Source organism: Anabrus simplex, chromosome 2 (assembly GCF_040414725.1).
Source record: "Anabrus simplex isolate iqAnaSimp1 chromosome 2, ASM4041472v1, whole genome shotgun sequence".
NCBI classification, from domain to species: Eukaryota; Metazoa; Arthropoda; class Insecta; order Orthoptera; family Tettigoniidae; genus Anabrus; species Anabrus simplex.
In genome coordinates, this window is record NC_090266.1 from 698649850 (window position 1) to 698673395 (window position 23546).

At 39.3% G+C, this 23546-nt stretch overlaps 1 protein-coding gene across 5 annotated transcripts in view; it reads right to left on the reverse strand.

The window, feature by feature from the left end:
• Positions 1 to 23546, reverse strand: part of Plekhm1 (Pleckstrin homology and RUN domain containing M1) — a 229808-nt gene that overhangs the window by 120133 nt on the left and 86129 nt on the right. For all 5 annotated transcript variants that reach the window (XM_067141302.2, XM_067141301.2, XM_067141300.2 and 2 more), the window contains one exon: positions 21233 to 21301. In XM_067141302.2, the coding sequence (XP_066997403.2) occupies positions 21233 to 21301 (69 nt within the window). The remainder of the gene's footprint in view (positions 1 to 21232; positions 21302 to 23546) is intronic.

The window sequence follows — 23546 nt, forward strand, 5'->3', positions numbered from 1 at the left end:
GACATGCATTGCATGTAAGCTTTGGGAAGGCATTCTTTCTGATTATATTAGACATGTTCGCGAATTTAATAACTGGTTCGATAGAAGGCAGTTTTGGGTTTAGGAAAGGTTATTCCACTGAAGTTCAACTTGTAGGATTCCAGCAAGATATAGCAGATATCTTGGATTCAGGAGGTCAAATGGACTGTACCGCAATTGACCTGTCTAAAGTATTTGATAGGGTGGATCATAGGAGACTACTGATAAAAATGAGAGCAATTGGACTAGACAAAAGAGTGACTGAATGGGTTGCTCAATTTCTAGAAACCAGATCTCAGAGAATTAGAGTAGGCGAAGCTTTATCTGACTCTGCAATAATTAAGAGGAGAATTCCTCAAGGCAGTATTATTGGACCTTTATGTTTTCTTATATATATATATATATAAATGATATGAGTAAAGAAGTGGAATCATAGATGAGGCTTTTTGCAGATGATGTATTCTGTATAGAGTAATAAATAAGTTACAAGGTTGTGAGCAACTGCAAAATGACCTCGATAATGTTGTGACATGGACAGCAGGCAATGGTATGATGATAAACGGGGTTAAAAGTCAGGTTGTGAGTTTCACAAATAGGAAAAGTCCTTTCAGTTTTAATTACTGCACTGATGGGGTGAAAGCTCCTTGTGGCGATCACTTTAAGTACCTAGGTGTTAATATAGGGAAAGATCTTCATTGGGGTAATCACAAAAATGGGATTGTTAACAAAGGGTACAGATCTCTGCACATGGTTATGAGGATGTTTAGGAGTTGTAGTAAGGATGTATGAATATTATACTCTTGTCAAATTAATGAACAAGGAATGGAGAAGGCCAGGGAAACTATCGAAATTATTGACAACTGTAAAAAGCTTGTGGGAGAAAAAAATAAAAGTGGTGAATGAGGGAAGGGTAAATGCTGATGAAAGTGATGAAAGAGGGATACACAGATATGGAACATTATAGAGTTCAAGTCAGTAACAGTAAGGGCGACAATAATTATAATTTTAGTATTATGTCCCGTTTATATGTATGTTCAGTTTTGTTCCTTTGCTCCTTATGTATTGTATATTTTATAATTAGTAGTATTTTAGTTCATTGATAAGTAAGTCGTATTGCATTCCTTCTAATTGGATTGTTTGTTGTTGTTGGTAAATCATTTGTTTGCCTCTTGGCTTTTTTGGGCTTTTTTGTTAGATAGCGTTTGGCTGGTGACGTAGAAATGAAAGAGGGGGGAGATAGGCCTGACCTATCTCAACCTAAGGGACGTCTGCACATGTAAAGGAGAGTAAGGCAGTGAGTAGTATTAGGTTAGAGGAAGTAAGTTGTCATTGAGACAGTGAAAGATGAGCCGAGTCATACCACCGTCCCAGCAGAAGAATACAGACGTGACGGCCTACATGTAGAGCTGGCATCCGCACACATGTGGACTGTTACATGAAGGAGTGGTGAGGAATAACATTGACAACTTAAGGGGTCTGTGAGGTATCGATTTCCGACCCTCATGAGACATATCTGGTCGTGACATCTCAGGGAAGGGTGTTTGCAGTTCCTCACCAGGTGGGTGTCGTGGCCAGACAGATTTAGGATAGAATTAGTATAGATTTAATGTAGTATGTAGTTAGTTATAGACTTAATTTAGATGTAGGGGGTGCCCTTGCATGTGAGCTGGTCATCCGTCCATGTTAGAGGCAGCTTAGTAGATTTAGTTAGTGGTGGCGCCTTGCATGGTGCCTGGTAACCCGCCCGTGTGGGGGGCCACCAAGTTAGTTGTAAGATTAGAGGGTTGGCCATTATATGTGGAGTGGTCATCCGCCTGTGTATGGGGCCGCTTAGTAACTTAATTGGTGTATTTTTAATTATGTCTATAATTGTTCAGTTTCACTGGGTTTAAGGGTTCTAAGTTTTATGTAATTTAATTGTGAACATGTACCTGGACTAAATGCCTCCAATGTTCAATAAATTACTTACTTATTTACTTACTTACTTACTTAGTAAGGATGTACAGGAGAGGGCATATACGTGTCTGGTAAGATCCCAACTAGAGTATGGTTCCAGTGTATGGGACCCTCACCAGGATTACTTGATTCAAGAGCTGGAAAAAATCCTAAGAAAAGCAGTTCAATTTGTTCTGGGTGATTTCCGACAAAAGAGGAGAGTAACAAAAATGTTGCAAAGTTTGGGCTGGGAAGACTTGTGAGAAAGAAGATGAGCTCCTCAACTAAGTGGTATGTATTACATGTTATAAACTTCATAATTATTCCGTACTGAAAGTTGTTATAACTTGAAATCTAATAAAGGGATTTTATTAGTCCACCTATTCAATACTGTCCACTTGTAAGTGGTTACAAATACATACGATTACAGACACCTTCGGGACATGTTTTGCCCTATTCACCCTTACATCAATCTTAAAATAATAACCTTAAATATTAAAACAAGAAGCTAGATAATTAGCCTTGTGACCTTGTATGTTTAAAATTCTGGTACATTAAGTGTGACATATGGACTACACTAAATAAAAACTGTGATAAAATGTCATTGAAAAACTATCACTTAGTCATTCTAAAATCATGTCTTCTGATACTAAAACTAGATCTTCATCTTACATGAACTTGTGAAGTCCTTATAGAATGTCTCTTTGAATGGTCTCCTATTTCTCTAAATACAATGGTAAAAACATAAGTTCTAAAAAAGGAAAAGTGATATCACAAGCACAGGAACTATGTCTTGCATAAGATGTGGTCATGCAGCTACTGTTGTCATCAGATGTGAAAGCATTTTAAACCCCTCTAAGGTAGTTGTAAAATGAGGTGCGAACTGGAACCGCTGTATAAGATCATGAAGCTAAAATGTAGAATACCATGTAGTCACATAGCGTGCAGGGCTCCTTGTAGAGACATTTGATAGCCTACTGGACCATTCGTTCTGTGTTCGCCGTGAAATATTACACACGACCTTCCGCTACAGAAGTATTCACTTTTCTGTTAGCTCTGTTCCTTGTGTTGTATCTTTAAAGATATAGGAGACAATTCAAAAAGACATTCTATAAGAACTTCACAAGTTCATATAAGATGAAGATCTAGTTTTAGTCTCGGAACACATGGTTTTAGAATGACTAAGTGATAGTTTTTCAATTACATTTTATCACAGTTTTTATTAAGTGTATTTAGTGTATTTTTAGTATTGAATAGGTGAACTAATAAAATACCTTTATCATTGTGTTGTATCTTTACTGCCAAATGGTAAACAAGTTTGGTTGGGGTAAACTTTGAGATGCAGAGAGTTCTTTTAATATATCTGGCTTTGATTTTGTCTACAGCTTTAAGATTTTTGTATTTCAGATATGGCCATGTTAGCTACAGAAGGGTACTAGGAAAATTTTGCAATGAGAGTGAATGCTTTAGACTTTTTCAAAATAATTTCCACCACACTTAATACACTTCTCCATACGCCGTAACCAGTCACTGAACCAACTCTGCCACTTTCCTATGTTTACATTTTCACACTCTCGATCCCATGCTGCCAGAAGCTCCTCGTCGGATGCAAAACACCACCCTTTCAGCTTCATCTTCACTTCTGGGAAGAGTGCAAAGTCACATGGGGCAAGATCAGGACTGTATGGAGGGTGATCAAGCACAGTCAATCCTGATCTGGCAAAAAAAAATATACACTGTTACATTAACATGATGTGCTGGAACAATGCCGTGATGCAAGAGCCAAGTGTTGAGCCGTGACCTTGGACGGAGCTGCTTGAGAGCCTGGATGACCTGAGGCACACAAGTCTCACTGTACCACTTCGCAGTAACTGTCCTTTGTGTTTCTAGCACAACCCGAGTCAGAATGCACCGTTTAGTGAAGAATACTGCAATCATCCTTTTCTTCACTGACCTTGACTTTCGCACAGTCACAGGAGTACCCTCATCTTCAAACAGCCACACCTTGTTCTGGAATTTTGTTGGGACATCATAATAATAAAGCCAAGTTTTGTCACCTGTAACGATGCTATTAACGTTACGCGAAGTCTCATTTTCAATCTGTTTTAGCATTTTTCAGCTCCATTTCACTCGATGTGCCTTTTCTTTGTTCCTCTAAAAGTGAATGGGGCACCCAAAGGGAACAAACCTTTCTAACATGGGGAAGATCATGTAGAACTGAATGAATAGCTGGTGCAGGGATGTGCAGGGTCTCTTCTACCTGCCGATATGTCAACTGCCTCTCTTGCTGCAACATTTTCATCACAACTTCAATGTTTTCCTTATTCACTGATTCAGACGGACACCCAGAACGAGGATCGTCTTCAACCCCAAAACTTCCCCTCTGGAACTCTTTGTACCAGCAGAAAATTGTTGTCCGATGTGGACAGTCTTTCCCCAGCACAGGAGTCATTTCCTCCAGGCACTGGTCAACAGTTAATCCACGTGCAAAATTGTAGCGAATAATTGCGCGATATTCACCTTTAGACCAAACTGACATCTTAACTTGCTTTCAATCCCACTGCTTGGTAACAACTGGTGTGAAGGTTGCGCCTTGCTGTCTTCTAGACCGGTTTTCACCCCTTTTTTCATCCCTCACCATAACAGGAGTGTCCAGCCAACCGTTTTTGCGTATTGCAAAACTTTCCTAGTGCCTTTTGTATGATGCCACAGGGGCAGTTTTGAGCCTGAACAGAGACATTGCAGTCCTGAGTGAGAGGTTTGAGGTTGGGGATGCCTGGCGTGTATTTTATTGCAGCAATAGCCCTGTCTTCAATATGCTTCATGAAAGTGAATCCCATGACATGTAGTTTCACCCTTAAATATTTAAACGACTAAACTACTTCCAGTCCCTAATTTCTGCAGGATAGTGCGTCACTTATCGCCACTTTTCCTCCTTTACGAAGCTTCATGATCTTTGCTTTATTCTGGTTTATGTGCATGTTGTTAACATGAGACCATTCTAGTTTGTTGAGCGCTTTTGCATTGATGTCCACTTGTTACGTAGTATGACCATGTCATCAACATCCAGGTACATTTTCATATGTTTGCTTGTCACCTTTTGTATTACATCATGCTTGAAAATTATTGTGCTTAGGGGGTTACCTTTTAAGACCCGGTTTGTTTGGGTGATATCGGCTGATTCTAGTAGACTGTCCCTCATATTTAATACATTCTTTTCCATGGTGTTGATTGTGAGTGTAAGGATTTGGTCTTCTGTTTTGAACTACATTGGATATCGTCTTAAAGGCAGTGCATTCTAGAGGAAACCCCCTGTATGAGTACACTGAATTTCAAGTTTGTGTTCTAGGAGAAGAAAACTCCATTCGTACTGAAGCCATGATCATCAAGCACCAACTCTGTTGGACAGGCCACATTGTTCGTATGCCTTAATAACATCCGCCAAAATGAATTCTGTATTCCCAGCTAAAGGATGCTCAAAGATGATATGGAGGACCACAGAAGTGGTACAAAGATACACTGAAGACATACATGAAGTAATGTCAAATTAAAACTGACAACTGGGAAGCTACTGTGCTCGATTGTCCAGTATGGCGCCGCAATGTCTTGGAAGAAACTCAGCGGTTTGAGCAACAGTATAAAATAGTGTAAAATTTATTCTTCTTCCACTTATTCAATACAATAAATCATAAAATCAAGGTTTAATCCTCATTAAAATATGAAATGGTACATGTTTCGCCCCTTTCAAAGGGCATCATCAGCCATATCATCCCCTCAAAACCGAACCAGGTACCTGTTTAAAAAGTTAACCTATGACTATTTAAAGAATTGTTAGAACATTTAAGAATTGAACTTAATATGTAGGTGTTATGTAAGGAACTAGATTAGATACAAAAGGAATTAACATACTGATGGCCAAGGCCATAGTCAAACGTAAGATGTGACTTACTTAAATGAAATGGTACAAAATGACAATGATGAGTAATGCTCCAAGTTAAAAGTTAAAATACATTCCAATGCAGTGAAGTTTTGGAGTAATATTTCATCATATACTATGTTCTTGTGTTAGTTCTTAATTTGAAGGAATTAATATAAGTTCCAGTGTTTTTAGCTTGCAACATGTAGAGATAGAAATTACTTTTTTGTCGTAGTTATAGTTAAAAACTATTACTGAACTTTAAAATTAGTGACAACTTGATGAATTTGTTATGGTGTCATTGGGCCATCTACTCACGTTGTACTCTATTCCTATATTGTTGGTGTGCCTTGCAGTTGTTATGACATTCTGATGTTAGCTTGTTGCTTTACAAAGCAAAAAATTAATTGTATCCTCCTAATTCAATACAAAACATAATATTCCATTATTAGATGGAGCAATAGAATTCAAACATGTTTCATACATATGTTTCCTACATACACATGAAAGCAACTTACAATAGCATGGTACTCAGAGCATTAACTGTTCCTTTATCTCGCAAGAATTACAAAAAAGCAATTAATACTATTTACAATATTGCAGAACACAACGGTTTCAGTAGAACGTTCATCAGCAGAATCATCAATAGATATAAGAGCAGACCAAAGACTAACCTAGAAAAAAATTCTGCTCCTAAAGAAACGTTTTCCACATTCACTTTCAATAATGGTAGCATTTACCAAATTTCCAATATTTTAAAAAACACAACATCAAAATAGCGTTTAGAACCTCCCACACCAACTCCAAACTCATTTTTAATCCACACGCTGTCAACAATAACAATAACAACATTAATAATTGATATTTGAACTCCGGAGTTTACAAATTAGAATGCCAATCCTGTAATTCCAGCTATGTAGGTCAAAAAGGCCGCAATTTTGTCATAAGATACGCCAAACATCGCAACGCTCTCAAATATAATCGTTTATCAGCTATGAGTGAACATCATAAAGCATCCAGCCACAAATACACATCAATAGATAAAGATCTTAAAATCTTGCATTATGAGCAAAAAGGCACCTTACACAACATTCTCGAGAGCATCCACATCGATTTAGATCAGTTTATGAACCCCTCTCACAATGAAAACAAAAAAGAACATTCTACTTGAAACATTCATTCCACATTTTTGTTAGAACTTCTATAATAAAAGCATATCCCGCCTCCATCTCTCCAACTCACTACCACCTCCGCCTCGCCACCAGCCCTGCACGCCCTTCCCCCTCCGCTCCTACCATCCTCGCAAACACAGCTGAGCCAACAATAGACTCGATCGTACAAATGAGACCGTTAACTTTCAGAAGGCCAGGCCAGTTCGAGAGAACAATCACCTTTTAAGTACCGTAAGTTTAACGTTTTCTTCACACCCATTTTACACTTTTAACTTATCAGCCGAAGTTTCTCACACAACCTTGTTTTTTCCATTACAGATTGGAACTTCATTGACGGTTTCCACGGTGGTCACTCACAGTTTACCATGCATCTGTTACTTCTCTAATACAGCTTCTCAATTTCGTCGCTGCCCTCACAACCATTTAAAATAAGACAAACACACCTAACTAACATTGGAAATAATCTTCGAGAATGGGACCACTAGATTGAGAAGAAATTGAGAATGCTGTTATTCTAAAATTTTAAATTCATTGGTGTATTTTCCCATCACTTATCACATACATTTCACCTGGCACGTTGTCTCCTCTCAAACTTGGTTTCTCAAACTTTTTCGCTCACCTCCTAGCCACTCGTGGGATGGCGTTTCTACAAAGACAGACTGTCTGCCTGAATTTTCAACACAGTGATTTCGTCCTGTTTTTTTGAAGTGTTATGGAACTAAAAATTTTCCGTCTAAGAGGTTTGCAACCTCACTTTTAGCACTTATTGTTTCGTTTCCGTCTGTTATATTTTATTTTATTTTCTCAGGTTTAACACATTTTTTAGTTTCAATTATGTTTGATATTAACCCTTTGTTCACTGAATTTGTCTTAGTGAGTTATTTATTGCTCCATGTAGTGATGTAAATATTGTACATTGTTTTTGTTTTATTTCCATCTGTCTTTTTTGTTTTTCATTTGTAATTCATTATGTTTTTAGCGCATTTTTAGCTTATATTATGCAGATTACTTTAATTCCCCCCGTCCCTTATTTCGCTGAAGATGGCTCAAACGAGTCGAAACATGTTTGAATTTTAATGCTCCATCTAATGATGGAATTATGTTTTGTATTGAATTAGGAGGATACAATTAACTTTTGCTTTGTAAAGTGAAAACCCGCAATATGGAACGATTCTAATATCCTTTAGCTTGTTGATCGAAAAGGGGGAATCAGGCTGTGATGCAAGTTGTAAATATCACGCTGTCAGATGTACTGTATGTAAGCTTTTAACTCTGCTGGAATGTTACCTTGTAGTGTGAAGGGCTCTTAGAGTACTGACGGTCGCTGACGTTCTGCTTCTCGTATTGTAAATATGTAGTCTTAGTGGACGGGAGTGAACTTGAGAAGGCGGGGTTATGGGCTTGCGGGTTGCGGGTTGCGGGTTGCGCGCGGGGAGGAGTTGCTTCCATTTGTTTGGAAAGAGGGGTGTGATGAGTTTGTCAGCCTAGTGGGAGTGCTTACTGTTTTTGTCTTAAAAACTTTACAGAATTCATTATCTTGAAGATTTAACTTATGGAATAGGGTTAGTATCTGTTCATAAAGGGGGCTGTTATTATCTATTGGATCATTTAAGTTTTGATTTGTATTGTATTTCTGGTCCAAAAAATGTCAAGGTTTTCGAACTCTGTCATGAGTCTATCTTTATCAAATCTTTTTAAAATTTGAAGATCGCACTCAATTGTGGTGAAACTGTGTGCTGAATCCTTCATCTGGTTGCTCACTGCTGAGAATTTGTTATGTTTTTGAGCGTTGTAGTGCTCAGCATATCTAGTTAATAAAACTTCTCCCAGTTTGACTCACGTAAGAAAAATTGCATTCAACACATTTAAGTCTATAGATGCCAGAACCAGAATATTTGTTGTTGACCTAATTAACAGTGTTATGATTGAAAAACAAATTTCGATAACTTGTATTGAGCAACAATTATATGTAATTAATCTCATAATGGAACCGTATTGAACTTGATATATTAAAATTATAAAATTTTTATTTACCACCACCTATTCAATACATTAGAATATACTCACTGGATTATAGTATAATCATGAAGTATCTTAAATAATGGGACATGTTTCGTTCGGCATAGCGAACATCATCAGCCATTAGCCATTAATGCACAATGACTAGGTCAGGCCCCTGAGTTTAAAAATGATCAAAACTGTATCCTCATATCAAAAGAGTGATCGTGCGGTAATAAAAGAGTGATCATCAACGATCAACACAATATGAACAATGGACTTGAGATTGTAACAAAATATGTGCAAATTAAAAACAATCACGGGGTTGTTAAAGTATGACAATAAACGTTGTAGACATTAAAATATACATCAATGCGTGAAGAGTGGATTAAATTAAAAATTGTGAGGTTGGAATTCCTTCAAATTAATTAAAAACAAAAGTTCGTTGAATCATCGCGTGTCCAGGTTGAATCAGTCAAAAGGCACATAACAGCAATACAGACTAAGGTTTGCATATGACGTGAACACCAATAGTTGTGAATTCCATAGGAGAGCAATTCTGATACTACGAGAGTTCAAGTTAAGCTAGTCAATAAGCACGTGCTAGCAATAAGACTAGTAAACTGTATGTGATGTGGAACACTCATTATAAATTCGACAATCTTGAACATAGGGGGAGTTCTAGCAATCCTTAGGTGAAAGAGAGCAGATTATGGCGCATATTGGAGTTTGAAATGTGAAAAAGAAAAAGGGGAATGAAATTTAAGTTGATGACGGAAGATGAAAAGGAAAAATTGAAAGTTGAGCTTACCCCTGGAGCTGGTATGAGGTGTCCGCTAGTGTTGGCTGTGTGAAGCAGACTGGCGAGTAGCTTTATTACTGCTTCTGGTATTGTACGTTTGTATACGTAGAGGCGGAGAGTGAGTCACGTGAGGAGTGGGAGGCTGCCGATGCCTTGGGCACGTCAGATGTAAGTGGAGGGGATGTACCATGAAGGGATGGTGGAAGAGTATGGCTATATTCCATTGATAATTAATAAAATCATCAACAAGATAAAATTAAGAACTGCAACAAAGTTGATTTCGGACAAGCCTAAAAAGACAAAATTTGCTGCCATTACTTATACGAACCCATGCTTATTTCAAGTCACTAACTCACTAAAGAAATATGATATCAATATCGCTTATAGAACCTGGTACACAAACCATAATATATTCTTCAACTCTAACACAGTTAACATTAATTACAATAAATTCTCGAACTCTGGTATCTATAGACTTAATCGTACCCATTGCGGGTTTTCTTATATCGGACAGACTGGACGTAGCTTTCTGACCAGATACCTTGAACATTACAATGCTTCAAACATAATAAGTATTCCGCCATTAGCACCCATATGGAAGGGACTGGTCACAGTTTTACGACAATTGAAAAAGATCTTCAAACCTTAAAATACGTTAATAAAAGTAAACTGATGACAGGGTTTGAGAACATTTACATATTTTTAGACCAGCACTTTAATGGCAATAAAAATTTAAATGACACTTCAGAAACTGAAAGTCCAATAATCGAAAAAATTCCAGAACTACTCTCTCTTTTCAATATAAATAAAAATAATTTTATGAATATCTTTAATTATAAAACCACTAACGACATTTCTTCTGTATGTTCCACCATCCCTTCATGCTATATCCCCTCCGCGTACATCTGACCTGTCCAAGGCATTAACCCCCCATCCCCACCCTACTCCTCACATGACTCACTCCCTGCCTCTACGTATACATACGTATAATAATAGAAGCAGTAATAAAGCTACTCACCAGTTTGCTTCACACAGCCAACACTAGCGGACACCTCATACCAGCTCCAGGGGTAAGCCACCTTTTCACCTTCCGTCATCGACTTAACTTTCATCCCCCCCCCCCCCTTTTTTTTTTTTTAAGATTTCAAGCTCCAATACACGCCATAAATGCTCTCTTTCATCTAAGGATTGCTAGAACTCCCCCTATGTTCAAGATTGTTGTTAATTTATAACGAGTGTTCCACGTCACATATTGTGCCGTTTCCATGTGGAACATGCGCCACAGTGCGAGTAAAAAACGAGCAGAGGTCCGGAAACATGGCGCAGGAACAGTCTAGGTGAGAACTCGAATACAAATGTTGAATACGCGAAGAAGTGATCGTGAAGAGAGAGACTTTGCTTTCATCTTTGAGCGGAAAGACGTGTAAATATTTGTAAATAATGTTAGAATTAAGTTAAATGTAAAATGTAGAGTGTATAAAATAAGACGAAACCAAAGATCGTACATATAGGGGTAATGTTATATAATGTTAAACATCGATAACTTGTGTAAGGAAGGAACGGTAGAGATCGAGCATATACTCGTGGAGGTAGATAAACTGGAATTAGCAGACATGAGTTCGATAAAAGAGGTGAAGGCACTCTTCGAGATGTTGCGAGAGGAGTTAGGCAAGGACATTAGTTCTATCAGACGGGAAATCACAGAAAGTAAGAAAGAGATGATCAAGGCACAGGTAAATGCATGAAAGGAAATGGTTGAGGCGCAGGAAAACCCATGGAAAGAGAACGCAGAAGCTCAGCAGACGATGCGCAGGGAGATGATCGAGGCACAAGAAAACAGACACAAGGAAAACATGGAAGTCCAGGAAGCCATGCAGAGAGAAAACATGGAAGCTCAGGAAATGCTACGAAAGGAGCTGGCAAGCGTGCAGCAAAGGTCAGAGGAGAACCAAAAAGAAGCCGCGCAAACAATCAAAGAAGAGATCAGATCCATAAGCGAAGAGGTCAACACGACTGGACTGAATCTGTCCCAAGTACAAGAGGACATGAAGACATTGAGAGCGGATGTGAACGACTCAATAGTAGCCAACCAGCAAGAAATGCAGAACCGACTCATGATCGTCAAAACCGAAATAGTACAGAGCATGACGGAACTGCAAGGGAAGGTTAACCAAGACATTGACGGAATAAGAAGCGAAGTCACGCAGTTGAAGGAACAGCTCAAACAAGACCAGGAAGAATGGCAAAAACAAATGCAGAGCTTGACTGACGAGATAACGTCAATGGACCTAGTGACGAGACTTGAGCTCACGAACACCAAAGACCAGCTGGGAAACAAGCTAATCATCCTAACACACGAACAGCAGGAATACCGAGAGCACGTGAACAAACGTGTAGGAGACCTAACAGAAAACATAAGGCAACTGCAAGAAGCGGTTCGAAGCCTGAAATTGACGGAAGACAGAGCAAAACCCAACGTCATGGTAGAAGCGACTGGAACGCAGGACCTAGAGGCACCAATGTCCAGGGATTATCCGAACTGGCTAAGTTCAATTCCCGAAAACACAGAAACCACGGGAGACTATCACACGGTCGTGATGAACAACCAACCCATCATCCACATCGTGAGAACACACGAGGACAGGCCTAAGAAATTCAACCTGGGAAATGGTCTGACACCAAAATCATTCTTACGCGACGTAGAGGACTACTTCAAAGAGGCAAAAATAACACCCGAACGACAGCTCAGAATGGTAGAGAAGTACCTCGAGGGTCATCCCCTCATCTGGTTCAAGGCGTTCAGATACATGTTCGCAGATTACGAGGAATTCCGTAGGGCGTTCCTAGCAAAATTCTGGAGCTTAGACACGCAACAAAACCTACGCTTGGAAATGTACTCAAAGAGATACTCAGATGCAGGCCCAAGTCGATACGCGGAATACTTCACGTATCAATTTCACAAACTGCGTGAACTTGATACACCACCTCCCGAATCCAAACTGATACGTGCCATAGAGAAACAGTTTCCACCACAGATGTGACACGTATTCATCTGAATACATTAGCTAGCTGTGGCACACACAAAGACCTGCGACTCTCTGAAATAGCCCCACAACAAGAAGAACCTGTTAAGACCCTGAGTGTAGAGTGCTCCCTGTGCTAATCCATGGGGCCAGCCGCCTGTAAGGGTGTAATATAGTTTCTTAGTCTTATTGCTAGCACGTGCATATTGACTAGCTTAACTTGAACTCTCGTGGTGTCAAGATTGTCTCTCTCTCTCCTATGGAATTCACAACTATTGGTGTTCACGTCATACGTAAACCTTAGTCTGTATTGCTGTTATGTGCCTTTTGACTGGTTCAACTTGGACACGCGATGATTCAATGAACCCTATTTTATCTCTTGTTCTTAATTAATTTGCAGGAATTCCAACCTCACAATTTTTAATTTAATCCACGTTTCACACATTGATGTATATTTGAATGTCCACAACGTCTATTGTCATACTTTAACAACCCCATGAATGTTTTTAATTTACAGATTGTTTTTTGTTAATGCATTTCACGATAAATACTTGTTTTTAATTTGCACATATTTTGTTAAAATCTCAAGTCTATTGTTCATATTGTGTTGATCGTTGATGATCACTCTTTTATTACAACATGGTCACTCTTTTGATGTGAGAATACAATTTTGATCATTTTTAAACTCAGGGCCCTGACCTAGTCTTTGTGCATTAATGGCTGATGATGTTTCGCTATGCCCAACGTAACATGTCCCATTATTTAAGATACTTCATGATTATACTATAATCCAATGAGTATATTGTAATGTATTGAATAGGTGGTGGTAAATAAAATTTTAATACTGAGCAACAATGTCGGAAAATAGAAACTGACAAGCGCAATGCTAGGAAACAACAGGAACTTCTGAAGAAAAATACCACTTCACAGCCAGCCCCCACCAGACCACACATATATCAACAATGGGATAGAATCTGCAGCTCCAATTGGCCTCTAAAGCCATCTAAGGACCCACAAAAACTGAGTTTTGAAGAAGACAATTATACTCGTTGTTTTATCTGAGTCTGCAGAAGATCTGGAGAACTTGTTGAATGTTATGGACACAGTCTTGGAGGAGGGTATAAGATGAAAATAAATAAATCTAAAACAAAAGTAATGGAGTGTAGTCGAACAAAGTCAGGTGATGCAGGAAATATTAGATTAGGAAATGAAGTCTTAAATGAGATACATGAATATTGTTACTTGGGTAGTAGAATAACTAATTATGGCAGAAGTGAGGACACAAAATGCAGACTAGCACAAACAAGGAAGGTATTTTTTTAAGAAATGAAATTTACTCTCTTTGAACATTGATATAGGAATTAGAAATATATTTTTGAAGACTTTAGTCTGGACCATGGCATTGTATGGAAGTGAAACATGGACAATAGCTAGCTCACAAAGAAAGAGAATAGCAGCTTTTGAAATGTGGTGTTACAGAAGGATGCTGAAGGTGAGATGGATGGATCAAATCATGAATCAAGAGACACTGAATCAAATTGTTGAGAGGAGAATGATTTGACAAAATTTGACCAGATGAAGTGATAGAATGATAGAACACATCTTAAGATACCAGGACTTGTTCAGTTGGTTTTTGAGGGAAGCGTAAGTGGTAAGAATGGCAGGGGTGAATATGACAAACAGATTCGAGTAGATGTAGTAGTTACGTAGAAAGAAAAATTTTAGGTTAGGATAGGGTCACATGGATTGCTGCATCAAACCAGTTTATGCTCACCCAAACAACACCACCACCATAAACAACAACAACAACAACGAACATACTCATTGATTGTAAGCATGTACCTCAACGCAAACTTCTCAAGAACTTAAGTTTTTTTTCTATTTGCTTACGAGTATTTGAATGTTCATTTCTACGGCAACCCTCTGTTGACTGTAGTCAATTTTCTATAATCTATCTTCCCCTTTTAATAAAAAAATATGAATATTTAAAAGTTCAAAACATTTTCACATCAAAACTAACGTAAGCAGGTAACCTCCACTGTGCAAAATGCCTCAGAACGACTATTACGAGGGCAGATCAGAAAATAATCCCAGTTATGGCCATTTATTACACCACCTATACAATGGCAACATGACTATAATGACATACACTGTAACAACACTTTTTCACATAGTTTCCAAGAGACTCCAAACATTTCTACGAATACACAACCAATTTGTCGATGCTGGATGCATAGAAATTTCCTCCAGCGTTCTGCAACCACTAGGAGACAGCGGCCTTCACCTCCTCATCGGTCTGGAAACGTTGACCACCGAGCTCCGTTTTGAGCTTACCGAACAGATGAAATTCACATGGCGCTAGTTCGGGACTGTAGGGTGGATGTTGCCAGACCTCCCACTTGAAATGCTGCAGCAGTTTTCTCATTTGGCGGGCCTTGTGAGGTGTTGCGTTATCATGCAACAAAATCACACCAGCGCTTCTCTTTAATCCCTTTACGCAACCGGTGCAACGTTTGACAATACGACGCGGCGTTTATCGTCGTTCCTTTCGGCATGAATTCCACGTGCAGCAAACCCTCCATGTCAAAAAACACTGTCGCCATAACCTTACCGGCTGAAGGTTGAACCTTGCCTTCTTTCATTGTGGTGATGAGGGGTGCACCCATTCCATTGATGTTCGCTTCGTTTCGGGGGGTGAAGCGGTGGACCCATGTTTCGTTGCCTGAGATGATTCGCCTCAGAAACCTGTTGCCGTCTGCGGCATAACGTTGAAAGAATGCCAGGGAGGATTGGAAACGTCCCTTGTGCTCATCAGTGAGAAGAGGTGGGACCCATCTTTGACACAGCTTACAATATCCAAGGTCCTCATGAACAATGGCGAACATACTGCAATACGACATGTTCAGCTGCGTCGTGATTTCCCTCAGTTTAATGCGCCGGTTCTGTCTAATGATCACATTCACATTGTTGACCTTTGCACGGGTCTTGGACGTTGTGGGCCTGCCTTCGCGATGGTTGTCCGTGATATCCGTGCGTCCGGCTTCGAATTGCTGATACCACTTTACGATACCTTACCAGGAAATGGCCCGCTCCCCATACACAGCACTAATTTCACGATGAATGTCCGTGCAATTCTTCCTTTTGGCCCATAGGAATCAGATTGTCGCATGCACCTCATATTTGGAGTGAACGTCCAGTTGACATGCCAGTGCATTTGGCCGCTATTCATACAATACTAGACGAGACACCACAGCGACCTGCCTAACAGACGTGTGGGCATTGTCTGTCCCTTTCTCCACTGTGCCCACGTTTGCGACACACAGTGCGCTGCTGCGGTGCGTTAGTGCAACTAACCTTTTGATCCACCTACATACTTGCACATACAAATGTGGGCTGATAAATTCATATTCTTCATAAATAATCATGTTCCATTACACTTACCTTCATCTCATCAAAAGGATTTACTGCTAAGAGACAAACCATTAACAGTTAAAATTCTAAAATAGTCTTCCAGGGATTCCATAGTTGATGGCCATGGAGGATGTCCACTTTTCAATGTAGACAGCGCTGGCAAAGGAATGTTCATTATGAGCGACGATGTATCTCCAGGAAAATGTTAAAGATATTTCATGTCTGTCCACTTCACCACTTAATATTTTTCTCCTCACACAGAAGAATATTTATTTGTTTTTCGGTGAAAATTGTGTTAAGTATGACACTTTTACTAAGTATGTTTTAAGAATGACACCTGAATAATGCAAACTTAATAATGCTAGTTATTTTAAGGGGCCTAACATCTAGTTAATCGGCTGCAAACCTATTAAAACAACTGGTAAAATAACCTGAAATTTCAGACGATTGATTACACACTGAATTCAATCACAACACACGACTGTCAATGTTAACGTATGACCCGTCAGACAGATTCAAGGCTACGGCAGGTCTTGCAAATAAGTCGCCAAAGGCGGGAGCAATATGCATGCGGGTGGAACGAGACAACCTGTTCTATACTAGCCTTGATCTTTATCAGACTCTACATCTGCAAAACTGCTGTAAGACGTGTACGATATGATGAGTCATTCATATCCTAGCAGGTTGCATACATGCAAGAAAAAAGTAGGTGCAGCTGATTCATTCGGTATATCACTCAAACAACTGGATGACGATCACATACCTGCCAACTTTACAAAACCAAAAATCAGGAGATTTTGATTTGAAAATCAGGAAAAATCAGGAGAAATCAGGAGATAAAATTGGTCAAAATTGCTTATTCTTCATGTCTTGCGCAACACAGTACTACGATATATTTAAAAGACTTATTGTCTCAAAACCCAACTGTTGCTATACGAGACTACAGGGCTAAAAATTACACATCTCTATTCCCTCACAGGAAGTACGTGAGTGGGATAATCGGTCTCTGATAAGCCTACCGAAAATAGTATGAACTCATGCTCCACATGTGTGAATCAGTCATGCACTTAGATGCCATTACTTCTGTCTGTCTGTTAGGTCATCAGCCCAGAGGCTGGTTGGATCCTCAAATAGCACCACCAAAGGTTATGCAGTTATAAGGAAACTCCAAAAACCAATGGCAGCACCAAAATGAGGTGTACTAGGCAAGATGAGGAGTGAGGTAGTTTCCCATTGCTTTCCTCACTGGATCAGAAAGTACTATTGCAGCACGACTGACCCTATAAGCAGCACCTTTCATAACACTCAGATGCACCAGTCATGCTCTGAATGTCATTACTCAACACTACCCATACCCCAGCAACTTCCATATTGTCACAGTCATGGATGTTGACTGGGACTGCGGTGGAAGCTACACTTTACTCTGGCCTGTGCCAAGAGATGGATGCAAAAGTACTGTATCCATCAAGAAATGACAGCAGGCAGGGCCATTACTTAGAAATGCAAAAATTAATATATTGCATCAAGTGCCCGCGCAACTATGTGAAGCGCAATGCTATTTGGATCAAATAACTAGCTGATGTTCCCGTGTTTCGCTATGGAATTCTCAGAAAGACTGTCCTTATAGTTTTCCCAACTGAAGTCAACATGTCATTACGACGATGCCAGTATGAATGTCGTGATTAAAAGCAATGCTTTCATACGAAATATTCGATAAAATGAAAACAGCACATTTTCTCACTTTTAGCGAAAAGTACTGCAGTGTCAATCTATCAGTTCAAAGTTTCAGAGCTAGAATGACCAGGCTGCAGACAGCCGCGAACACTCCTGTGTAATTATTCTGTTTAAGTGTGCACACTGCTCATTCAAATCACTACCTCAGAGTAGGGATCGAATAGCTGGAATACTATGATGATCCAGTGTGTTACGTACCAGTAGTATCAGAAAATTTATGAACCAGAAGAATGGCATGCTAAACAAGAGAGAGATCTAACTCCCCACTCCCCAGCTTCTTCCCGCCAATATTCAAACAGGCTGTTATACTTGAAACGCAGCAGTAATCCCATCTATCGTAGATAAATGGCAGCAGAATACACAAAGCACATCACAACAAACAATAGTCAATGTAATTGTTGATCAATTTTATAAGCTTTCTATATTGGAGGCCTTCACATTTAGTTTTCTTCCGAATCTGTGATATTAGAGCATCTAATGTAAAGCGAGTCGTCCTTTCTTTCATGACTTCCTCTTGTGTTATTATTCAAGCGATCGTTCCTTCATGACTTTCCTCATTCTTATAATCTTCAAAATTTAATCACCATCACCACCAATATTATTGTAGTCGGAACGGTAAAACTGAATAAGCAAATTATCACAAAAATAATTTATTCCATTATTACCACCTATTCAATACAAGCCACGTGCTACGTGGATGAAATCTACGTAATACTATATACACTTCTCAGGGACATTTTTCGCCCCTTGTTAAGGGCATCATCAACCTTTAGGTAACCTTAAGGTCACATATCTGAAACATTATCTATTCATACATGGATTACAATGAAAAGTATGTTTCAGATTTGAACTTAAGGTTTCCTAAAGGTTGATGATGCCCTTAACAAGGGGCGAAAAATGTCCCTGAGAAGTGTATATAGTATTATGTAGATTTCATTCACGTAGCATGTGGCTTGTATTGAATAGGTGGTGATAATAGAGTATATTTTTGTGATAATTTGCTTAAGTCAGTTTCAATACGAATCAATCATGAGAATTGTCTCTCGCAAAACTGAATAAGACAAATAATCAGAAATTGCATTCTCTGTAACTTTTGTTATGTAGTACAATATGACCACTAAGATAGGTAAATAAAAATTAAATTTTTGGCACCTTCCCCTAAACTACCATTTCGAACAGAGTGAATAAAATTATTTATAGCATAGACTGTAGTTCCTTATTCCCTGACTACATAAAATTGTGTTCACCCATTTTCTTGTACCTCGGTGCTGATATGGACTTAGGAAAAAAAAATCCAAATTCATGAATATCTCCGTTATCACAGCCGGTACGGTAAAAATGCACAAGACATAAATCATAGGAAATTTAATAATATATAACTTTAGTTATGTAGTATTTATCGCTAGGGCCAATAATAACAAACATTTGCGAATTAAATTTTAGGCCTTCCCCTAAACTACCATTTCACTCAGCATGAATAAAATTATTTATGGCCTAGATTGTAGCGACTTATTCCCCGACGTTATATACCGATTTTCATTAAATTCTCTTCAGCCGTTTTCTCGTGATGAGCCTGCGTACGTACAGATATACATACATACATACAGACAGACAGACAGACAGACAGACAGACAGACAGACAGACAGACAGACAGACAGACAGACAGACAGACAGACAGACAGAAATTACGGAAAATTAAAACGTGTATTTCCCCCTTGTTACTATGGTCACGACCGATACGGAAATATCATTCTTTTTAAATTCTGAGCAATGTACAGACAAAACATTTCATTTATACTGAGATAAATTACAATTAGTCAGTATTGTCTCCAAATGGCTCCTAAAATCTCTAGAAAAGTCACTAGTCGTTATCATTGAAATTATGTCACTAAATTACTAAGAAAGCGACTAGTCTCTAGAATCAACCAAAGAGGATGGAATCGACTAGACTGACGTGAACGAACACGAACATAGCACGCGAGAACGAGAGATTGACAATCGATATACGCGTCGCGATATACAGGTTTCAATAAACATCGCACATTCGCGCACGTTTCTCCCATTAATAAACTTCGATATTTCATTTGAAAGCGGCCAATGAGCGAAGGACTTCCGGCCACTGGCGTAAAAAACCTGAAATGGCGGGATTTGAAATCAAATGTTTGAAGTTCACCAAAAAATAAGCTAAAATCGGGAGAAAAGATAAAATAATCGGGAGGCGGGAAAAACTGTCGAAAATCGGGAGTCTCCCGCCTAAATCGGGAAAGTTGGCAGGTATGCGATCATAATTAAATGCTTGGAAGCCTGAAAAGTGGATAAGGATCTTTTAACCAACATAAACCCAACACACACTTCCACTGTTTATAAAACCTTTCTGTTGGAATTCACAGCCTCAAAACTTGAAATGATCCACACGTAGCAAAGCAGTATTTTCTATGCAAAATTTGAACTTAATACACAATCTCCTTAACAACTCACTTTCATATCTAAAACTATTGTTTTTAACAATGGTTTTAACACTTTATCTTTGATCAGGTTCTAACAAGTTTTTAAATGAAACTGCTCACAAGATTTCTGTTTAATTGAACTCATACTATCAATTACAGGAAAGTTTTTGGAATCTCAAAATCAGATATCTAGTTCCAATCAATCTGTTCAGTAATAACATGTTTATTATGTGTGTTATGCATTATTTAGAAATGTACATTCTTGTTTGACAATGTGACGGCCTTTTGTAACTATCTAGTTCACCAACAGGTGGTGGGAAGTGTAGCGTTTTAAAATCATAACAAGTGTGCGGCCAAAACTTGCCACTTTGGCTTGGCTACTCCTGTTTCAATCACGGTCACGAACAGACACAATGTGATGAAGCGATGTTCACTTCAGTATTCAAAGTTCAGCATGCCATCAGCATGGCACATTACAGGAATAAATGTATGATTTGTATATTTTAGTGTTTGCAATCTGTTTCATTAAGCATGTTTGACCGTTCATTCTATATCCGTGTGATTTGAATTCAGTCCTATGAAGTCCATTAACCAGAGACATTGCAGCAATGACATTTAGAACACCAAGTTCCAAATGCTATTCAATCATAAAAAACAATAGCTTCTTAATAATGCTGAGTGGCAATGCACAATAAGGTGCATGAAGCCAGTTAGCAAAACTTTCAGCATATCACTGCAGTAGGTTATTTCCAATGAAGTAGTACAACATACTTACAGGAATTTCAAACAAGGAAGTAGGAGATGTTGGGATGACTTCAAAGCCCATTCCATATAGAGATGACAACTGGAACAAAAGTACAGTATATTACATGAAAAAATTACAACAAAGACCATTAAAAATGCCATTTTTTTACAATCTGCTTTACGTCACACCGCCACAGATAGGTCTTATGGCGACAATGGGATAGAAAAGGCCTAGGAGTGGGAACGAAGCAGCTGTGGCCTTAATTAAGGTACAGATACAGCATTTGCCTGGTGTGAAAATGGGAAACCATGGAAAACCATCTTCAGGGCTGACAACAGTCGAGTTTGAACCCACTATCTCCCGAATGCAAGTTCACAGCTGCATGACCCTAACCGCACGGCCACTTGCTCGGTCCATTAAAAATGAACATGATTCTAAACCAGAGGTGCCAACCTTTGAAATGGCTTTTCCGTAATCCCCTTCCCTACCCTCCGAAAAATTTTGGAGTCAAATCCAAAGCATACTCATCCATTCTGGATAACAACACCCTCTTTGCCCTTCCCAACAACAATCTATTCTAAATTATATCCTATTACACAATAAATTTGCACATTACCAGTTAGTTCTGTCATCAAATATTCTTTGTAACTTATTTCCCACGCAGCAGGTGCTTTTGTGTGGGATTTTTCTCGTAGCATCCTTCCCACTGTGAGGACATTTTCACCTTATGAACAAAAGCAGTTCCAGTTTAGATGTCATTTTTGTAGGCCTGAATTGCTTCTGTTTTTTTTTTTTTTTTTCTATTAACACTGAAAACACTTTCTGTGGGAGACTTACTGTCAGGTACACTTAATACTGCAATAATACAAGATTACATTTTTTTTTTGCTAGGGGCTTTACGTCGCACTGACACAGATAGGTCTTATGGCGACGATTACATTTTTTAGTGAAGAATAGCAGAGTAGAGTTCCTTCATTCACAATGAATTTCATGACGCTCATGGGTAGCAAAAGGAAGTGACGATGGAATAAGTATCATTGCCACCTCACAAGCATTGAAACGGAGAGAGTTGAGTACTAATGCTCGAAAAGATTAATGTTTCCTTATTTTTTCTGTAGAAATTATATTTTCGTTATAATGCTTTTCCGTAATAATTAACCCTTTGACCATAATGCCATAGTCGTGAGGGGAAATCCGTAATAATTACGGATAATCCGTGACAGTTGGCACCTCTGCTAAACTTATTGTTATGCATAATTGTACATGGCTTATAACTCCACCATTGTCCGGTCCCAAGTCCAGAATGAGAAAGGAGGAGGGTTAGCTGGCTTGGCAACCAGCTGTAAAAACAGCTAATACTGAGTGTCGAGCGGCGGTAAATAACTCGACCCCCCATAGGGGCCAACGGCTTCGGGCGGATGAGCCCCTTTGGGTGGGGTGATGGTCCCCTCAGTGTAGGAAATGATACTGGAACCCATCATCTGTGTCTTTGGCCCAACGGCAGAATGGATGGAGGAACCTCCTTTTTGTGGTTCTCATCGGTCGTGGAGGCGGATGAGGTCATGCCAGACGGACTGGCTGTGAAGGGGCAACTCAATGGTATTTCGACTCTGCGGCAGTCCGTTGCAGTCGTGGTACTAGAACCTGCATGTCGCATTTCACTTGTGCCGCAGGGTATAGTTCCGAGATCATAGTGTGTGGGTCACTTCCTTGCAAGCTGCGATCCACCTTAACAAAATCCCACTTGTGGTACTTTTTCCTGCCGTCACTTCCTTCAACTCAAGTCCAACGGCGATGGGATAAGGATGGTGGAGGCAGGTTTTCGGGTGAAACTGGAAGCCTCCAGTTCGGACCTGCACGTTGGCAGCAGATGTGTGACGGTAGTCTTTCTGAGACCCCGTGACTATTCAGGAATTCGGTCCTGCATCTGTGTTTGGGTAGGCCCTATTTAGGATCACCACTGCCCACCCTGAATGGGGAAAGCCCTAAAAATGTGGGCTAAACATCGGTAGTTACACTCTCAGCTGGCTGGGAGGCCGCACCCAGAGGGTACCCTTATGCGGTTGAAAAACGAAGATTACCAAAACTTTCATTATAGGAACCTGGAATGTTCGAACCCTACTTGATTTGAAAGACAATAACAGACCTGAGAGAAGAACAGCGCTTGTCACCCATGAGCTTGGACGAATGAATATTGATACTGCTGCCAAGTGAAACCAGACTGTCCAGTTCAGCTCAGGCTACACAATCTTCTGGAAGGGAAAAGATGAGAGAGAACACTGCATTCATGGTGTGGGATTTGCTGTGAAGACCACATTGGTGAATGATTATCAGCTAGCTCCAA